The 14,975-nt window shown below is 53.7% G+C and overlaps 1 protein-coding gene across 4 annotated transcripts in view; it reads right to left on the bottom strand.

The window, feature by feature from the left end:
• Positions 1-14,755, bottom strand: part of PLCG1 (phospholipase C gamma 1) — a 58,138-nt gene extending 43,383 nt beyond the window's left edge. For 3 of the 4 annotated variants that reach the window (XM_067307448.1, XM_067307450.1, XM_067307449.1), the window contains exon 1: positions 14,478-14,754. In XM_067307448.1, the coding sequence (XP_067163549.1) occupies positions 14,478-14,679 (202 nt within the window). In that variant the 5' untranslated portion in view covers positions 14,680-14,754. Of the gene's footprint in view, positions 1-14,477 lie in introns of all 4 variants that reach the window. The other variant, XM_067307451.1, reaches the window with a different exon arrangement.
• Between the last annotated feature and the right edge of the window lie 220 nt (positions 14,756-14,975).

The raw sequence follows: 14,975 nt of genomic DNA, 5'->3' as shown, positions 1-14,975 counted from the left end.
CAGGGGTCCCGGCAATGCACTTCCTGGGAAGCTCCAGGGTTCCTCTTGTTCTCCATGGAAATTTTGTGTGGGTAAAGTCATGGGATCTTGTACTGGGATTTCTGGATTGTGCTGAATCAAAACCTGGGCATCCAAAATGCCAGCCATGCCCACTCCTCAGAATGCACAAGGCTAGCACACATGAAAGCCTTGGACTCCTTCCACCTTCACCATGTGGGACCAGGGAGCATATTTCCATCCCAAACAGAACCACAGTGACTCCAACCTCACCTACTTCTAGGTAGGGTGGGCCAAGGCATTGCCTGCAGGGATGCTGCTCTAGAGAAATCTGCACCCTGTCCTCAGATCAAACCTGAGAGTGGCAGTCAGCAGAGCCGCCTCCAGCCGTCAGCCTAGTCCACTTGAGAGGCAAAAGCTTCCATTGACTCAAATGGAAACAGGAAGCTCGGTGCTGGATGAATGGTCCGTCTAGGGGTGGCTCTGCATGCCGTGCCCAAGGTGACCTTCTCCCCACACGGCATCGAGGGCTCCATCCCCTTCCGCCCTGCCGCGGCTAGAAATGCAATCACCTTACAGGAACATAACGCAGCGATGGGAGGAGGGGGAAGATTTGAGAGCATGGCTCCTTCAGCCTGCGTCTCGCCTTCTCCCTCCAGGGCGGGTGTGCAGTGGTAACAAGATCCGAGAGGTACCGCAGAGGACGCGGATGGATCGATGAGAGGCGTCTGACACAGCACCACGTCTCTGCACAGAGGGGGCTGGGAACAAGCGGCAGAGGGACAAGAAGCAAAAGAAAACTTCCTCATCAGGCCAGACTCCATGGACGGGTTTCTCTGACAGAAAGGGCCTGGCAGGGGGCACTTCTGTGCAACTGCCCCCGTGGTGCTGGAGCTGACAAACACACAGGTCTCCACAGCTCTCCCATTAACAGCCAGCTAGAGGACCCCAGCCCACTGCCCACACAGCTCTCTGCACTGTCTGGCAGGGTAACTGGATGGACCAAGAGCAGAAGCCAGCAATGCCCTGAGCACCCAAAGGCAAAGCTCACAGCGTGACAGCCAGGAATTGGCAGGGCCAGCGAAGAGGCCGCAGGGTGTCTAACAGCAGCAAGCTCTTTTTGGAGTCGCTGGGGGATTTTTGCATTCAACCTACGTGCATTCTTGACTCCTCCATGCCCAGGGAGAGGCATGGCGAGTCACCGAAGGCAAATGGAGAAGAGACACGATGAGCTGTCCCCAGGAAGGACTGCAGAGAGGAAAGGAGCAAAAGCTGAAGGGCAGAAAAGATTTGTCACGTTCTCAGCAAATACCAGTGATGTTCCAATGACACGACAACTTCGTTTTCATCCATCGCACCCATCCATGAAGTCAGGCTTCTCTGAAAGCAAGTGAACAGCAAAGATGATTGCTAGCCAGGACATTCAGTGGGCAGCAGGGAGATGGCTTATTTCTGTCAGTGCAAGCCCCTGAGCTCTTTATTGCCAGGATAAAGTTGAGAAGAAAAGAACGGGATAAAGATCCCATCTGTTGCTGAGTCACTTCAGGTCACGACAACAGCCTGACCTCTTCCCCCCGCCATGCCTGACTCCAAAGCTGTTTTCAGACAGCAAGGCCAGAGCAGTCACTGAAGCACAGATCTGATTTCCAGATGCGGGCCCTCCCCTGCATCTCCCCGCATGCCACATCCGCAGAAGGGACTCCAGCGAGCTGCACTGTCCCCACAAGGAGCCTAATGCGCCCAGCTGGCTTGGGTGCCACAGCTGGGTGACACGACTGCTCCTTGACTATCAGCACTGCTCCCTCCTGCCTGTCACATCACGGAAGCCGGGAAAAAAGGCAGAGTTACCCAGCGGCTACTCTTGAAGGCAAACCGCTTGGAGGTAGGCGCACGCTCTTGTCCCAAGGCAGATAAAAATGGAGACAATGACTGTCTTCTTCCCTTTCCACCAATTTACTTCATCTGCGCTAACCGTGCTGGGACCAGAAAACATGCTGGCTTCACTTTCTATCGCCACAGCAATGGCATGATTGACAATCAGTCATGATGATATCTCATTACAGCACCTTCCAGCTGAAGATCTTCAAGGGCTGAGCAGATACTAGCAAACCCACACACAGCCCTAGCAGGAGACACCAGAGTTGTTATCTTCAGGTTACACGGGAGACACGGGAGCTCTTGGTGACTGTCAGCACGTACACACAGCCAGACTTCTCTACTGGTTGGGTTGCTTCTGTCTTAATGACCTGACCTGGGATTTATTTGGTCTCTGAACTGGAGACCTCCCCCTGCTTCCATACCAACCTGCTCCATGGTTAACACCAAACTTGCGCTAAGGCTCTAAAATTGCTTGCCCATGTCTCTAGGCCTTTTCATAACACACTCCAGCACCCGAGCCACCAGGGACTACAGAGATCATGCTCTGACTACAGGTGAGACTTCTAGCGCAAGCAGCCTGGTGCAAGGCATTAGATGACATGTGAGGCATGGGGGAGAAAAAAGAGAGATGTTCCAACATGCTAGGACTCAGCTGAGCGGTACCCAGCAGCAGTGTCAACTCCCCGCTGCACAGACAGCTTGGGGAGCACAGCACTGTTCAAGGTCTGCTCTGGCACCCAGGAGGACCCTTGGAGGTTGATGAGGGTTTTGAGCTGCAGCTCCCCATGGGGCCTAGATGGCAGCCAGGGCCAGGAATGAAACCCCAGTGCCTGTCTGGAGGTTTTCCCCAGCCACTGTGGACCATCAGCCCTACCCTCACTGCTCAGCCGCAAGAAGAGCTGGAAAGCTCTGCTCTGGCCTCTGCGGGGCTGCTCCTGCCCCAGGGCCAAGCACTGACTTCCCACACCCGCACCAGGAGCCCCAGCAGCGCCACTCCTCTGGGCCCACCACTGTCCCTAACCATCAGCAGGTTCCTGTCAAAATCCTTCTCCTACAACAGGACCAACAGGCCAAGGGTGGTGGGCTTGCAGGAAAGGGGGAAGTGCCCATGGACTCCTGACCAGAGGAGTTGGTGGTGCAGAGGGGACAAGCAATGCCTGTGCTATGGGTGCTGCTCTAAGCCCTAACAGGAGAGCAGATGCACCCATGTACAAGAGCTTGGGAAGCGATGTGGCAGCAGACTATCTGCTTTTGATCTGATACAGCCTGGTAATAAGTGAAGCCTGCCCTGAGCTTGCACTTAAGAAGAACCTGGCATCAGGCAGCGCCCAAGCGCTTGACGAGCGGAACAAGCCCATGCTCCTGCCCCACTCCTCTGTCAGCCACACAGCAGATTTATGGGGCGTAGATTTACAGGGCAGGGTGCCGAGAGGGCTAAAGTCCTCTTAGACACCTTGCGCTCCCACACCAACCCCATTATCTGACCTGGCTTGCAGGTGGGGAACTGCACATGCAGAGCAGTCACCGAGTGATTTGGGGAAAGCAGAAGTTAGGTCAGAGAGAGAGCAATAAAGCCAGGAGTACAGTTCCCACAGCTAGAGAGCAGAGGAGGAAAAGAGAAATAAAGCCACGCACACTGCAAAGAAGCGACCAAGTCACCTGCGTGATTTTAAAGATTCCCTGAGACACTGAGAAGTTAATGCAGTAACAGTGTGACCCCAGAAAAAGGGCCAAGAGGAGGGAGGAAGAACAATACGAGCACACACAGGAGGGATATCTTTTAATCACCACATTACCCGGCACTTCTTGGAGCAAGTAAACAGGAAAAAGTCTCTCAAACAGCTGCTCTACCCCGTGTCCCCGTGGGGAGCAGCCTGCCACGACAGCCTTCCTTGATGTCTCTCCAGCACGAGAGCGCTCATGAAATCTTCTCAGGGACAAGGAATGAAGAGAAACCACTTGCCCTGGCATGGAAAGCCAAGCTGCCCGCGTCACGTCATCTGAAATCAGCCCAGATGACCGCAGTCCTGGACTGAGGGTGGCAAGTCAGAAGCAGAGGGAGCAGGTCTAGAAAGCAGAAGGGGCATATTCCCTCCCTACAGTCACCTAACGGGGTAAGATCCAGGAGGGTCAGAAATCTGCCTTACAGCAAGAATGATTTTTAACACTGCCTGATCCAGCCTGGACAGATGCACACATGAGACAGCAAGGGAAAAAGAAGGATGCTCATTTGACCCTCTGGGAACCCCAGCTCTGACCGTGCCACTGTGACCCAGGCACAGCTGAAGATGGAAACCATCCACCTCACCTTCTCAGCACAGGCCTCGGGAGGAGATGAACAGGGGGCATCTCAGGGCACCATCAGCAGAGAGGGGAGTTGGTCACCACCGTGCTGGGGCAGAGCCTGCCACTCGCAGACGGAGTGGCAAGCCAGGTCCGCACACAGCTGCAGGGCACTGGGAGAGAGCACAGCGGCCACAACACCTCCGCGTGTCACTGGGCTGCACCAAGGCATGCACAAAGACGCTACAGATGGGATAGCCCTCCTACGCCCTCCTGCTTTGGTGAGGCTCTGCTCAGACCATGCATGTCTGTGTCCGTTTCGCCCTCTCCCTCCGGCTCTGCCCATGTCCACGTGCTGATCTCCCCACCCACTGCCCCGTGCTGGGGGCTGCACCGCCCCAGAGGCATGCAGCCATTGCAGCCAGCAGTGAGGGGAAACAGCACATAAGGCTCCTGATCCCAGGGCAACAGCTTGTGAAGTTAGAGGGCAAGGCCTTGAAACGACTCAAGGCAACCTCAACCCTTGAGAACTATTCACCCAGCACGTATCTCCTCTAAGAGCCACGGGCCGACCGGCAGCAACGGAGACCTGACTACAGGTCTGACGTGCCTGTGCGGCTCCATCCGCAGGGAAGCGGCAGCTGCACATCACCCACGCGGGGCAGAGGTAAAGGCCTGGGGGAGCAGACAGGCTGAGCGGCGAAAGCAAGAGGCAGCGGAGTTCAGCGCTCAGTGAGGATTTCATGCGTCAGGACAAAAGCAAAATCACATTCCAAGGAAAAGGAAGTTAAGCGCACTTGTAGCAGGGGTTGGGGGAAGAAAGCAACCCCTAAGGCACAGTTAACGATACTTCTGCTGCGGGCCTGTTACCCATCTCATCCTCAAGGGCTGCAGACAATGCCAGTCCAGCAAAGCGTTCAGCTCGTGCAAACTCACTTGCTAGATTGCAGCCTTCGCCTGGAAAATTTTTAAAGCAACAATGGGGGTTTGTTCACCTGCAGAATGCCAGGCACGCTTCTGGGCGCCGTATTAATGACACCAGAGGAGATTATTGACTGAAAGAAGTTTTTGCAAACAAAAGGTAAGAGCTGCAGAAGAAAGAGAGAGAGAGGTCCTTCTCCAACACTGGAAAGTTTTACGTGACTCTCCATCCAGCTGAACTCACAATTCACAACTCCAAATCTAACTGAAAAGCCATCCAACCACACATTTAGCAGAGATGGAGCTGGAAAGCAATTTAAAAATCATGGTTTTTGGTGAGACTTTTAGAGTATGGGCTGTCAGCTATGTAAAGCTCTGCTGATTTCTACAGATTTCATGCTGCCAGCTTCCATTAGAGACTCTAGCTCTTGGCCTTTTTCTTTTTGGGGGCAGGCAAAGCTTATCTCCTAGCAGCTCCATTTCACGCTACAAGCTGACTTATGTTCACTCTGGCTCCAGGCAATGCCAGCAGCGGTTGTAGCTATATAACAGCTAAGAGAGGGCTCCAAAGCACCCTGAGCCCTGCAACCAGCAGGATCCCAAGCTGTACTGGCAGCCTTTAGCCCAGCTGCAGCTCCATCTCCACACCACACCGGTGCAAAGAGCGGTCTTTAGCTCTCCCACTGCACCCGGTGTGGTCTCACACAATGCACCTGCCCGCTGGATAAGCTGACTGCCTGCTACCAAAGATGAAAACATGGCAAGGTCTTCCGACACTGGCGGTCTCTGAGAAGAGTGGACATGCAATGGCAGAGGCACAGGGAATCCAGTCATGTGTCTTCCCGCTGTTTGATGCATTAAGGTGTCCAGGAGATGTAGCATGGTGCCCAGAGATCAGGAGGGCTAGGAAAGGAGGGACAAGAGTTATACAGCCAGCACAGGCAAGGGCCATCCTGCAGAAGCAGATACTGCAGCTTGTCACTTGGAAGTGCTGGGGGCGGGGAGGGGGAAGTCTGCAGAGGTGCAGAAAGTTCTCAGAGACTAGAAAGTTTCTAACTTGAATAAATTTCAAAAGCTTAATAAAAGGTGACATTTTCCATGAAAAACAGCTCTTGGTGCAATGCCAGAGTCCTCAAAACTAAATTTCTGAAGGAAAACTTTCCCTAGCACTATGGAGTCTCTTTGGGAACAGCCGTTGTCCCTACGTCCCCTTCCCGAGAGCTCCAGCCTGCCTGCTCCAGGGAGAAACACTCCCACTTCTGCTTGACGTAACACCTCAGCCACAGAAAGTTTGTTCAATGGAACAGATTAGCAGGGAAGTCAGAGCAGAGGAAGAGCTATGAGATCATCAAACCCACCCCCAGGCAAGGCAGGATACAATCACTATGCAGAGGATGTGCTAAATATTAAGCCGACCTTATATGTGATACCAGAACAAGTGAAGCAGCAGTAACAAAACTGCAAACAAGGACATGAGCCAACAAGACTTGCAGGTATGTTTGCTTGGATGGTTGCAGGTTTCTGAGAGCATCCCTGACTGTCAGATACCAAATCATTTTCTCCACATTGATTCAAGCATCCGTTAAACACACAGATCTTTCCTTGACACCTGCTTCTTTCACCCTGTCCTAAGCAGATACCCTTCCAGTTGTTCTCCTTCAGCATCAACCTCCACCCTCAGCTCTCCAAGCTCATCTGGCCAAGGGGAAAGTGTGTGTTGGGGGGAGGGGGGGTAACTTTTCAAAAATATTGCAAGGACTTTGAAGTCCCACCAATTTCCATTGCCCTTAAATCTCAGAGCACACTGGGGGAGGGGAAAAAAAAAAAAAAAAGACTCTCCACTGATTTCAGACATTCCTTTTTACTATATAACAAGATTTAGTTGATAGGTTAAACTCAGAGCCGCATGCTTTTGCGATCAAAGCCCTGCATCTCCTCACCACATGCTGCAAGCTCTTCCTGGACTCCCTGACACTAACTTTCATTATGCATTTTACACCAGGTCTTCTAAAATCCATAACCATTCAGAAATGGAAACACACCACAACAAGCACACGCCAGCCATAGCCAGTCCACCCGGCTCCAGGAAGCCTTTTCATGCACCTCCTAACCTAAGCTGCCAGCCTTGTTTTTGGTCGACCTGTCACTAAGCAGAGACTGTTGCTGTTGGCCCCTTCATCTAATGCGTTGTGGTACACCAGAGACATATCGCTGCACAAATACAGCAGGACTGGGTGCTTGTAGTTATGGAGCCCCTGCTACATTAAAAGTGTTGTGGAGCCCTAAAGTTGCGGCAGCTTGGCACACAGCTGTCCCCCACCGAGGACGAGAAAAACATGCAGGGAACAGTCAACACAGTTTCCACAGGCATATCCAGTGGCCTGGCAGGCAGGCAGAACGTCACGGGCTGGCCTCGAATGGGACCACAGCAATTCCTGCTCCGCTACACGTCTCAAATAACTTAGCCGCTCAAGTTTTACATCCCAGGCAGAAGATGTCCACTCTGGCAGCAGGATCACAGCGGCACATGGCGATGAGGCTACCATCTCCTCCTAGGTGCAGCTCCTTCCCATAACAACCTATTTGTGTCCTGCCAGTGTGCCCAGAGGGACGTGTCCCCAGCACGAGGCAGCACAGCCATGGGGGACCACAGCCATCCCACGCAGCCAGAGCGGAGATGAGTCATGTTTCACTTTGCAGCAGTGAAGCACTTACAGCTACACCCAGGAAAGGAACCCAGACACTGACAGCTCTGAAGGGATGTGACTCCATCCACGTTCTCCCCAAGACTGTGCATTGTGGCGCAGCACTGTCCCCTAGGTCACTTCATAGGGGACAAGACAGACCCAGAAGGGAAGGTCTCAGCCAAAGTGCAGTGCCCAAGTTCCCACAACCACAGAAATTAAATGAAGGCAGCATCCCCAAGGCAACTCGGTGGTCAAGCCAGTTCTACCACATGTAATGCTTGGGGACAGGGACTTCAGCACCAACTCCCTCACGGGCTCCTGCTGAGACCTCAGGCAAGTCTCCTCTCCTCTATCTGCAATCTGTGAGATATGCAGAAGGTCACACGCCTGCTCTCACAAGGCGCTGAGGGACAGGCGATGGATGAGTATCACTAACAGTTTGTACGTCTTCGGGATGTTCGCAGTGCACATCACAGCGATTAGATAACGAAGCTGAGCAAAGGCTTCACTGGCACTGATAAGAACGACTACTCCCACTGTGCAGACAAGGAAGCTAAAACAAAGAGCAGTAAAGAGGTCGCAGATTGGATCGGATGACTGCTGGCCCAATGCAGAGACAGGGCATGTTAAAAATCATGCAAGCAGCCCTGCAACAAAAGTGCCCTTGAGATGGGAGCTGATGATATCAAGCACATGAGGTACTCCTCTGCAAAGCCAGATGTTCAGAGCCTGCTCTCACAGACCGTCTTTCTCATCATGCTCAGATATCCAACCAGCACGGCTGCCTGCTTTTGTGGCAGATTCAGAGAAAGCCAGGTCATATCTGCCTTGGCGCCTGAAAAAATCTGTGGCATTCAAGGCCTCAGTGCAGGTGAGACAAATTTAGTCCAACACTACATAAAACTTCTCCAGCACTTTTAAATTAGTGGGTTTAAAATCCATAAACTGATACCTTCCACGTGGCTGACTGGCAAATGAGGGAACCAGACGGAAGGACAACACGGGTGCAGCAGGAGCACAGGTCTCTTGACCTGCCCAGAGACCTGCTATCTTTCCAATGCTCTTTAGGTTGCCAGAGAAGATCTTAAAGATGAAAAGGGAGGCGGTAATTTGTGACGTGTCTCTCCACTGCGTAAGTAGAGGTACTCTAACTTGCTTCTCCTGGAAGACACTCCTGAGAAGGGAGATGGCAAAGGGATGAAAAGCAAGGGAAAGAGACTGCTTCAGCTCAGAGGTGAAGGTGGGGTAGAGCTTCTTGGCTTCCCCAGTTTAACACAAATACCCTAGTAAGCAGGAAGGGGAAGAGAGCTGTTTGGTAAAGATACAAAAACACCGCTCAAGCCTTCATTTACCACTAAGAAAGTTCCCAAGATGCATGACAGACCTTCAGCAAGCGAACCTTCAGCTTTAACCATTCCTGACAATAAGAAGTCAAGCTTCCAGCTTCCCGCACACGCAACTTCTGCACCCACCCCTAGCTCAAGGACCTGAGCTTCACAGGCTGCAAAATGCTGCCTGCCTGCAAAGGGACCATGTGTTGCAGGAGCAACCCAGACAGGGGACCCTGCTGCCCATCTGGGGTCAAGGAGTCCTGCTGCCCCACAGCTAAGTTTGCCCGATTTTTACCACGCAGACCTGATTGCGAAGCTTGTTTACTCTTGAAGGCCATTTCTGGCTTGCTTGTTTTTCAACTAGGTGTTCCAAATCCTACATTTATTCAGATGGTCTCAAACAAAAATGCTCTGCCTCGGTGGATTAAAGAAAAGGGCAGGCAGTTGAAAAGGATGAGGTGAGTAGGAGCTGCCCTTCAAAGTCATTTTGTATTAATATTTTACAGTTCCTGCCATTTCTTTTTCACAGGCCTGGGCTCAGAGCAGTGGCTTTTTTCCACCTACACAGGACTGAGCTCATTTCACTGAAAGCAAGAATGCAACCTTTTTTTTTTTTTTTAGGTGTTTTTTTTTCCCCCTTCCCTTCCCCTATAAAACAAACATCTGCTCCAAATTTTCAGCTCGCTCTCTGAGCGAGCTCTCTGAATTTTCTGACGTGTCTCAAGGAAAACAGATCAATTAGAAACTGGCCTATAACCCCCCAGCATGTGGAGTTATGAATGCTGGACCCTTTTACATTAGAAAAGAATTACATAACACAGGAAGTTTAAAAAAAATGCATAAAAGACAGCTGACTCAAGGGATTAGCTCTACTTTGCTTTGGGTGATTAACAAAAAGAATAGAAAATTATTAGAGCTCTTCCCATCCTAACAGCCAGGCCCTTCTGTAGCATAGATTAGAAAGAAAGCAATGCATTGATAATTAGTCAGCTGAAACCATTTGGGATAAAACAAATATTAATTGAAAAACGGCTTTCTTGGACAAACCACTATAGCTTTTCAAAACTGAAGTTATATGCAAAAAAAGTGGGGGAGAGGAGGGTACTGTTTTTCTCAAAGCAAAAGGCTTCCCGCATGCAAAAGTTTGCGCCCTCCTCCCAGTTCATCAGCCGACACTGATCACGGAGAGCCACAGAGCTCTCGAGCAAGCTGAAGAGCTTAACGAAGAGCCGGAGCTGGCGGGGAGATGGGCCCTTTCAAACAGAAGAGGTTCTTCATCGCTGAGCCCAGCTGGCCGGAGCCGTCCTGCCCGCTGCCGAGCCAGAGCCGCCCGCGCCGGGGAGGGGAGGGGGACGCACACGCTGACAATTAACACTGCCTGTCGCACAAGGTCACTCTTTATGCAACACGCACAATGCGCTACAGAGGGTCACCGCGCAAGGCTGTGAAGAGAGAGGGCTATTACACGGGCAAGGATTCCCCCCCTTCATATCACCCACGTAACACAGCCTCAACGCCCCCCGAAAGGGCCAGGAGAACGGCAAGGTGTGCACAGGAGGCATCTGCATGGGGATCCAGCCCTAGATAGGGTGTACGGTGGTGCCAGCCACCTCCATCAAACACACCAGCTCTTCCACAGCCAGCACCTCTCCAGTCCAATCTCAGCCCAGGCACTACTGTTAAGGGAACTAGGCACTACTCAGCACCAAGGGGCTTGTTGCATGCCAAAAGTCATCTTCCAGAACCCAGCTTAGATCCTCCTCACTTCACCAAGTAATTTGAAATAAAAGACGTCCCGTTACCTCCAAGCACAAACAGCATGGCCAGGGGAGCTGGTGGCCACGCATTTGTTTTGTCAGGCAAAAGCTGTGGAACTGATAATGCACTGTCAGTACGACACGGGGACGGGGCCACTTCCCTGAGCTGGACCTTCCTGGAGGCAAGCTCCTTTCTAGGGCGAGACAACCTGAGGCTGCTTAGGCTCTGCTCCTCTGCCCCGCAAGCGCAGGGTCGGAACACACCAGACCAAACACCACCAAAACGTAGCTTTTGGCAAAGGCAAACAACCAGTGGACTATTGTAACCACACAGTGTTCAGAAGAGATCATAAATGCTGACAAACATGTGTCCAGAGACCCCAGGGAGGCAGGAACTTTGTGACACCACCTGGGATGATGTCAAAGCTCTACAACGAACACCCGTGCATGGGGATGATGACCAGGACCATGCTCAGGACCCCCCTGCTGCCAGCACATCACAGCTTCAGCCCCTGTGCCTGAGGCAACCTGGAAACGAGCCAGCTAACCCCAGTCCTTCTTGCACTGCTGAGCCATGCAGTGCAGGGGAACCCGGGCTGCAGGTACCGGTGCCGTGCTCCTTCTGATGGGGTGAGTGAGGTAGCCAGATCCCCTAGCGCTGGCCACCCCAACTCAAGATAGACACACGTCTCTCTTCCACAAAGCCCACCACCTGCAGAGAAAGGGGCACCAATCCTCCACGCTGGAGTCTTCATGGAGACAAATCCCTTTCCAAGGCAGAGACATCTACACACGAGTGCCCTGAGACTGAGGCCTCTGTACGTGGCATGCTGCAGATACCTACCTGTTCTGAAATGCATTAAAAAAAAAAAATTAGGATCATACTTATTTAGACAACTAGCTTGTCCAGGGGAGAGTGAAGCTCCTTTTAGTTCTCCAAGTCTCAGGAAACATAATAAATTCATTATTGACCCAGGAACACAGCACTTTCTGAACTGCAGACCCCCAAGCATTGCCCAGTGGAGATGCTGTTCCACACAAAGGAACATCAAACGGCCTGACAACAGGCTGCTCTGCTCAGCCCATGGCCTCATGCACACTGGGCGTGAGGGCCAAGCCAGTACTGCCACTGAAAGCCAACTCCAAACTTTCCCGACAGCCCCAACCATCTGCTCCCAGCCCTGGCATCGCTTGCCTTCATGAGAACTGAATCTGTCACTGCTCTTGGTTACAACTCACCCATAGTGAAAACGGCCAGCTTGACTCCAGCTCAGACTCCCCACTCTAGCTCAGACCATGGCCACATGAGCCCTGCACCAGTCAAGGGTAGGTTTCAAGGGTGGGATGAGCCAGGAGAAAAATAAGCCAATGCATTTGCCATATAAAATATGTGAAGCACATAATTGTCACGTTTCTTATGACTCTATACATCTGAGTTTTCCCAGGCATCCTTTTTCCACCCAGAAAGCACATCCAGATGAAAATGGGGAAATTGGCCAACTATCCAGGATTGCTGGACATCAGAGTGCCTCTGCCTAGATACACAGTCACTATTTACGTATACAAGCCGATATTTCCACCTGAAACTCCCACACTTCTGTACAGGAAGTCTTAAATGCAAAGTACTACTTCTTAGCCTTCTAAAGGGAGATGGGGAACAGGACACCCTTCCTTCTGGGTGCCAGGAAAGACATCAGAGGAGAGAACTAAGGCCAGCAGTTAAGGTAGGAAGAGGTGGGTGCAGAGAGGAGGCCATGGGAAGAATCTGCCAACGACAACAAAGTTGCTTTGCTGGGCACTAGTGCATCTGGCATCGGAGACAGCTTGGGGAGGAGGAAACTGTAACCCTTTAGGGTAATGTCTTATTTCTGTAGCACCACCCACCTGGATGTGTCAGAAAGCACATGGCTCGGGAGGGCTGCACTCACCAGGGGAACATAGCTTTCGTTGTGAGGAAAGTGCTGGGGACCACGAGCACATGGCCACCAGGGTCTACAAACTCACCAACAGTTTTCTTTTGCAATGTTTAAAGGAGCATAAAGGAATTAGGTGTTCAGGGTCCACTGACTCTTATTTTTTGTTTGCTAGAAACACATGGATTGTCTTTATTTGATTGTCTCGGTCCCCAAGACGCGTTCTCTGCTTTTACTGGTCTGGTCTTCACCATATGCACAGCACAAGAAGTCCTCACAGGCAAGACATTATAATCACTGTTACTACTACAGTTTTGGTATGAGAAATTAAAGTTCTCTAGATTTCCCTAAAGCTAAGATTTTAGCATTTACGTCTGCACATGGGAATAATCATCCATGTACAGGGCAGCAGGTACCACAGCCCCTCCAGAGGTTCCTCCCCCACAGGCCCCAGACCCACACGCTCTGCAGGCGCTGCCACAAAACGCAGCGACTTGCCAGCAAAACAAACTGGTGCTTTGCCCTAGTTTTAAAATGACTTAAATCCAGGGCAAGCCATGCCTCAGGCTCCTCCCTCTTTCTCCCATTGCCTGAAAGCTCCTAGAGGCCACCCTGAGAAAGGTAGGGGAGCCTAACATCCCGTGATGTTAACGGGGCTGGGGAACCTAAGCGTCCTCCAGATCTGCCTGGAGAAGCTGCTGGGGGAGAAGCTGGAGGACTCCGAAGGTGTTGAAGCAAATGAAGGCCCCAAATCGGACACACTGGCATTTGGGGTCCTGCTAAAGGGCTGTACCCATCATTTCCACTTCTGCTCTTCATCTGAGCCCTCTGGCAATACTAAATATTTCCAGCCTTTCCACGCTGGGCCAGCAGCAGTTAGCAGAGGACAGATGACGGCCTCCGCCGCAGCCGCACTGTGCCTCAGTCACATCCCTTAACACGCAGGACGGTGCTCACCCACCACGGTGACGGCACCGGGATTTACGTCACCTCATCTCTGAGCGTGTCAGCTCTTCCTCACCTCCAGAACCGAACTAGAGACACTGTCCTCAGACTGGCGCGCACGGGGGTGGGAAAGGTAACTTAAAAGAAACAGCAGTAACCTAGGAAACCAAAGCGGAGGTTAAAAGTTTCCTGGTGCGGGGCCTCCCTGCTCTCTCTCCCTTCCCACCCATCTCTGCGGTTTGATACTCACATTTCTTACAAATGTTTTCCCCTGCCCGTGTCACACTAAAGATCCACATCGCCCACGGGAGGCCGAGGCCAGCAAGCAGCTCCGCGCACGCCGCGGACGGGTGCACCGCCGCACCGCGGGGGCACAGAGGCGAGAGGGCAGGGGGCCGCGCCGGCCCGACGGCCTTTCGGCGCACTTCGTGCTGCTGGGCTTTTTTTTTTTTTTCCCCCTCCTTCTTTAGTTTCATCTGTTGCACGGAGCTGTGACCCTCAGGGGGCTCGAACGGCCGCCGGGCCCCCCCCCCCCGGCGCGGCTCGCAGCGAGGGGGTGGCCCCGGGCGGGAGGCCCCGGCCCCGGCCCCGGCGAGCGGGGCACCGCGCAGGATGCGGGAAGTCACGGCGCGCTGCGCTCCGGCCGCGCGGGGGGGCCGGGCCCGGCGCTCGCCCGCCCCGCCGGGCCGCTCGGCGGGACGGTCCCGCGGCCCCGGGGCGGCGGCGCCGCCGCGCAGGAGCCCTGCCGCCGCCGCCCGCACTCACCGGCGCCCTCGAGCTTCTCGGAGCCGCGGCTCCAGGTGACCTGCCGCGTCTCCAGCTTCACCTGGAAAGTTTTCCTCTCGGGCCGCTGGGATTTCTTGGAGTAGAAGAGGGTCATGACGGTGCCCACCTCCAGGCTGCGGCAGAGGTGCGCCGCCTCCGCCTCGCTGGGCGCGCCGGGGCCGCTGCCCGGCCCGGCCGCCATTAGCGCCCGCCGCCGCCGCGGAGCTGCCGAACAAAAGGGAGCGGGAGCAGCGGGAGCGCCGGGAGCGCCGGGAGCAGCGGGAGCGCCCGCAGCGCCGCCGCGCGCAGCCCGCGCTCAGCGCCGCCCGCCGCGCCCCATGCGCGCCCGCCGCCGCCGCCGCCGCCGCGCGCAGCGCCGCGCACCCGCGCAGCGGGGGGAGCGGGCAAGGGCGGCCGCGCCGGCGGAGCGCGGCCCCGGCTGCTGCGCTGCTCCGCTGCTCCGCTCCGCGCTGCTCCGCGCCGCCGCCGCCGCCGCAC

The sequence above is a fragment of the Apteryx mantelli genome, chromosome 18, assembly GCF_036417845.1.
Source record: "Apteryx mantelli isolate bAptMan1 chromosome 18, bAptMan1.hap1, whole genome shotgun sequence".
Lineage (NCBI taxonomy): Eukaryota > Metazoa > Chordata > Aves > Apterygiformes > Apterygidae > Apteryx > Apteryx mantelli.
The sequence above is the reverse complement of the archived record's forward strand: the minus strand, read 5'-3'. Positions and strand labels throughout refer to the sequence as shown.